Source organism: Pleuronectes platessa, chromosome 16, assembly GCF_947347685.1.
Source record: "Pleuronectes platessa chromosome 16, fPlePla1.1, whole genome shotgun sequence".
Lineage (NCBI taxonomy): Eukaryota > Metazoa > Chordata > Actinopteri > Pleuronectiformes > Pleuronectidae > Pleuronectes > Pleuronectes platessa.
In genome coordinates this window covers 20,742,911-20,748,334 of record NC_070641.1, presented here as the reverse complement: position 1 = coordinate 20,748,334, position 5,424 = coordinate 20,742,911, and the positions used below count along the sequence as shown (strand labels likewise).

The 5,424-nt window shown below is 41.7% G+C and overlaps 1 protein-coding gene across 1 annotated transcript in view; it reads left to right on the top strand.

The window, feature by feature from the left end:
- Positions 1–1,328: 1,328 nt before the first annotated feature.
- Positions 1,329–5,424, top strand: part of slc2a6 (solute carrier family 2 member 6) — a 7,055-nt gene continuing 2,959 nt past the window's right edge. Inside the window, exons 1-6 of the mRNA XM_053443408.1 lie at positions 1,329–1,981; positions 2,354–2,625; positions 3,536–3,632; positions 3,735–3,834; positions 3,994–4,187; positions 5,204–5,379. Coding sequence (XP_053299383.1) covers positions 1,916–1,981; positions 2,354–2,625; positions 3,536–3,632; positions 3,735–3,834; positions 3,994–4,187; positions 5,204–5,379 — 905 coding nt within the window. The 5' untranslated portion in view covers positions 1,329–1,915. The remainder of the gene's footprint in view (positions 1,982–2,353; positions 2,626–3,535; positions 3,633–3,734; positions 3,835–3,993; positions 4,188–5,203; positions 5,380–5,424) is intronic.

The following is a 5,424-nucleotide window of genomic DNA, read 5'->3' as shown; positions in this document are numbered from 1 at the left end:
TTTATCATATATTCACTTTTTCACTTTTTCACTCCCAGTTTTTTCCACAGGGCCAACAGTGTATTCTCCAACTAACCTGAGACTCAGTATCTCCTGTGCTGTGCGCTGGTCCAGCTGTATGAGGTTCTGTGACAATTGGTTGTATTGGAAAGTTAGGCCCTGAACATTTTCCACCCTTTGAGCATAGTTCCTGTTCTGGTTCACGGCCAACGTGTCCAAACGGGTCTTGGTCGATGCCTGGAACTGTTGAAACTATTACAGAGAAAATGGGTTTTCACAAGGGTCTCAACAGCTGTTTATTAAAATGTTTGAATGAAAATACTTAAAAGCTCCAGACGGAAAAAAAAACTTGTTGGCCCAAACAACAAGTTTTCCTGCAGCCAACGATAGTTTCAAAATGACTACATATCTGAAGACAGTACAGAAACACTGAGGAGTTTTAATGTACGACTATGTGACAGATAAATGAGCAAAACCATGATCAATTAATCATCGTGACAGATTATTCACATACTTTTCTGAAAGTTAACCAGAGTCAATGAAAAACACATATTTATCCAGATTCTATCAGACCTGTCCGTTGAGCCACAGTAGCCTCTGGGCCACATCGACTTGCTGCACCTTCACAGACTGAAGCTGCAGCAGGAGAACCAGGACCAGGGTCCAGCGGCCGGGCTCGAGGCTGTTCATGGTGCAGTGGAGCTGGGATATATGCTGCTCAGTGCTCAGGGTTAAGTACAAATGTGAGAGAGAGAAAGAGATGTTTACATCATGAACACCCACGGATTGGAAGCAAATTTTTCCATTACATCATTGGGGAGCGGGGGAGGAAACGTTAATCTATCTCTGTTTCTCCCTCTCTCTCTCTCTCGCTCTTCTGCATGAATGGATAAAAAGAGTAAACAGTTTAAAACTATCCACCAGCTTATTGTTGATCAAAATGTAGAACATTGAAAGCTAAACTGTTTCAAGGGAAGTAAGACTGAAAGTGACCCGTTTCAATAATGTCTGTTCTGTTAGTCCTCTACCGCAACACCCAATTGTACTGATAAAGTTTGGATTTATTAAATGACCTCCCCAGTCTGATAAATAATTTCCCTCCAATTCAATAAACGTGGGCTTTTATTTTTGTAATGTTGTAATGTAGTAGTAAATCTCATGATGTTTGCAGCCTGTACTTTCCCCTCCCCTCCCCTGACTGTCCCGGCAGGGGATATGGGAGTCTTCTCGTTCTTCCACTTCTTCTTCTTCTTCTTCTGCTTTCCCCCTGAATGGCCCAATCCAGGAATGCATGGTATCCATCCCTCTTCTGCTTTCTCTCCATGACTGGTTTGCAACACTGGACTTTATAAAGTCACCACCGAGGGTTGATTTGATGTGTTTTTTGACTTTCACTCTCATAACAAATCCTCCTTGGCAGAGAACATACAATATTGAGATTACATTAAGAACACAATAAAACAGAAACAGGAGCAAAAGCAAAATATTCAATTTTTTTAATCAATTTGAGGCAAAAGCTACTAAAACTCTATCCAGCTATACTGTGCAGATTAAATTAGTTAAAACGTTTTTATTAATTAAAAAAGAGGAGAAAAGAAAAATGTAAAAACCTCAGGAAATCAAATTGAAAGTGTACTGTTTCCAGTTTCCTGTTTCATTTTCACTATGAACACTTGACTGGTCAGGTTTCCCTCAGTGTCTTTGTCAGCCTGGAAAACCCTGAGCTGCACTTTGTCCACAGGAGGATCATCGCTTTGCTTTGCACTTTTCTTCCGAGCTTCCCTGGACAGGACACACTTGGATTGCCTTTCATCTGGTTACCCATCTGGATGCACTTTTGTTTATTTTAGAAATAGTTTAATTGAGAGAAACAAAAGAAAAAGATCAGACTGGTTTGATAAAGGCTGCTGTCACCATGTCAGCAGACGGGACTGAAGAGACTCCTCTGCTGAAGAGAAGACTCACAGCATCTGAATCCAAGGTGGGAAAACTTTGTGTAATTTGTGTTAAAAGACTCAGCTTGTTGATTCTGTGGTTGATTGTTTGTGGTGTTGTGTTAGAAGCACAACACAGGGGCCGTCTCACAGAGTTAAAGGCTGGTCTGTTGTGTTGGGGCAGTTTTAGTGTCACAAAGATCACAACTTTTAATCTAGATCCATTTTCTGTACCCTGCAAAGCATTTGCACTAAATAATGACAGCTCTAAAGTCTTTCACCCATGTGGGAGGTACTCTTCTTCTTCAAGTAAATTGCATTAGAATAAGCTTTAATTATAAAGTCAAGTTTTTCCCCTATTCCCAATATTCATGCAGTTTTCTTTAAATGTCTAATTCATCCATATCCCTTCATCCCAGATCCATAACTCCAAGCTGTTCCTGGCGGTTTTCTCGGCCGTCCTGGGGAACTTCAGCTTCGGTTACTCTATGGTCTTCTCGTCCCCGGTCCTGCCAGAGCTCACGAGCCCCGGTGCCGACCCCCGACTCCGGATGGACACGGAGCAGGCCGCCTGGTTCGGCTCCATCTACACACTGGGCGCAGCAGCCGGCGGGCTGGGGGCCATGCTGCTCAACGACATGATAGGACGGAAGCTGAGCATCATGATGTCAGCAGTGCCATCGACTATTGGGTGAGTCTCAGGAAAGGTCATGATCCTGCAAGTCCTGTCGACAGTGGACAGATTAGTGTTTCTTTATCATTTTACTGCATTTCAGAGGGAAACCACAGTTGTTTTTTACTGTATTGTGTAGTTGAGACTAATCCAAACCTACAGAGGACTTTTTAATGACTAAACAGCCTTAGTCACATTAACGCTTTTCTGGGAATAACCCGTCACACTTCCACAATCCTGGGTCTCATGACAATCACATCTAACAGTGATAGTCTCTAAAGTAAATGATGTATCATCACATAACAGACAGGATTTATAATTAATATTTGAAACCAGCCTGCTAAGTGTGTGCAGTCAAATATTATTGTTATGTCACTATTTTCATTTATTTACAGGAGGAAACCAGTTTGCCTGCTGTTGCTATATAATTCCTGAGGGGGGCAGCAGAGAGCATTCAGTTAACCCCTTTAACGTATAGGAACCTGTTCTAGTTTTGATACAAAACCGTAGATATTGATCTTATAGTTATGAGTTATTGATGTTGTATAGAGTCCTTCATTTAGTTTCCTTGTACATTTATTCCATTAATAATATATCACTATAGGATCACAGTATATAAGACAACTGATTACTGAGATGATGCTCTAAACTGGGGACAAACAGAAGTTGAATTACTGGTGTAAATCAATATTTAAAAGGTTCATTCTATTCTATTTAATATCTTGTTATTATTAGTGGTTGTATTCATCTATAAAGGATTGAGAACAAGTGCTTGTTCTATAAACTGTATAATCTATTTGTTATCGATATTTGTTGAGCTTACGTTCTTGGTCATAAAAGGTAAAGTGCAGATCACATTTTATTCACCTGTAGATAAGGCTGCATGTGTATCTGAGTTTGAATTCACATCTCTGTGTATGCGTCTCAGATACCTGCTGATGGGGGGGGCAGTGAACATATGGATGCTCCATATAGGTCGTTTCTTGACTGGAATCGCCGGTGGGATGACTGCAGCTTCCATACCTGTAAGGTCATTATGAAAAATAAAAAGACGTTTATAACTTTAGAATTTGTCCCACATGTGCTGAGGTCATTTTGCATGTGCCTCTTCTGTGTGACCGCCACAGGTTTACATCTCGGAGATCTCCCACAGAGGAGTGAGAGGAGCTCTGGGCTCCTGCCCTCAGATCACCGCTGTGTTCGGGACCCTCTCCCTCTACGCTCTGAGTAAGAAAACACCAACGCTGCTGCAGAAACACATTTACTGAAAGTAGCATTTAAGAACTCCATCTTACTTTCCTCTTATTTTGACTGTTGATGGTGGAGTAGTGACATATATGCTCTGATATTTCTTGACGACTTTTACAATAACCCCCTGATGTGCAGGTCTGGTGGTACCGTGGCGGTGGCTGGCTGTAGCGGGGGAGCTGCCGCCTCTGCTGATGGTGGTGTTGCTGGTGTTCATGCCCTCCTCACCCAGGAGGCTGCTCTCCATGGGCCAAGAGGAGAAGGCCAAGAAAGTGCTCCTGTGGCTGAGGGGAAGTCGCTACGACACACACATCGAGCTCAGAGCCATTCAGGTAGGACACTGGTATATGCACAGATACTTTGTTATTCTACTGAGGGTACATTTTTCCTGTGGGTGTACTTCATTAGGGTTAGGTTTAGGGTTTTATTTAATTAAATTTTCACTTTCACTTGACTATAAATAAGCAAATATCTGTACTTTCTAGTCCTTTCTATAAATGAGAGTGGAATAGGTCCATAGGTCCAATAAGAGAAGGCAGGTAAGATTCAATCCTGCCTCTTAGAGCAGGATGAAGCATTAATATTACAGAGTCTGTGTTATTCTGGCATTAAACAAAATATACAGTAGGGCCAGTTAAAGGTCCAGTATGTAAGATTTATGTGAAAGGGATCTATTGGCAGAAATTGAATATAAAATATAGAATATGTAAATAGTGTTTCTTCTAAATTGTACGAATTGTTGTTTTCTTTACTCTAGAATGAGCCTTTATATCTAAATACTTTATATTTACCTTGGGAGCGGGTCCTCTCTACGGAGGCCGCCATGTTTTTGACAGTAGCCCAGACTGGACGAACTAGACACCTTTTGAGTTTTTATGTCAACGGAAGCTACCATAGGTTCTCTGTCATATTTGGAAGAAGAGGGTGAGGTGAGGGGTGTTCAGCTGCAATATGCAACTTCACCATTAGATGTCACTAAATTCTTCACACTGAGCCTTTAATGATGTAGTAGGCCAATATCAGGGAATACCCACTACACCCTTTAATACTTAAAGTATATTTAGAAGCAAGATCTTACTTTGAATCGAGTAGAGAAGTTAATGTGGTACTTTTCCTTCAGTAAAATGTTTGCGTGCTTCTACCACTACCTGTCAGTCTGATAGTTGAGACAGTAAAGTGAATCTTTTTAGCTAGATAGATCTGCTAGACAGGATTGCACAGATGTAAGTAAAATAAGTAAATCACCTGTTCCTGTTCTCACACATTAACTTCAGGGGTGAACACGTTGGAGGAGGTTTCAAGTAAATATAAAATGCAACTTCTATGCTTTATTTTTCTGCCAACACAGCACAGCATCAGCATGCAGAGTAAGGTCACATGGTCCCAGCTTGGCACGCCCGTCTTCTACAAGCCCATCCTCATCTCGGTGGTGATGCGTTTCCTGCAGCAGATGACGGGCATCACGCCCATCCTGGTCTACCTGCAGCCCATCTTCGCCAGGAGCAACGTGTCCCTGGAGCCCAAGTAGGAAATGTATCCTATTCATCCGTACTTATGACTGATCTATGG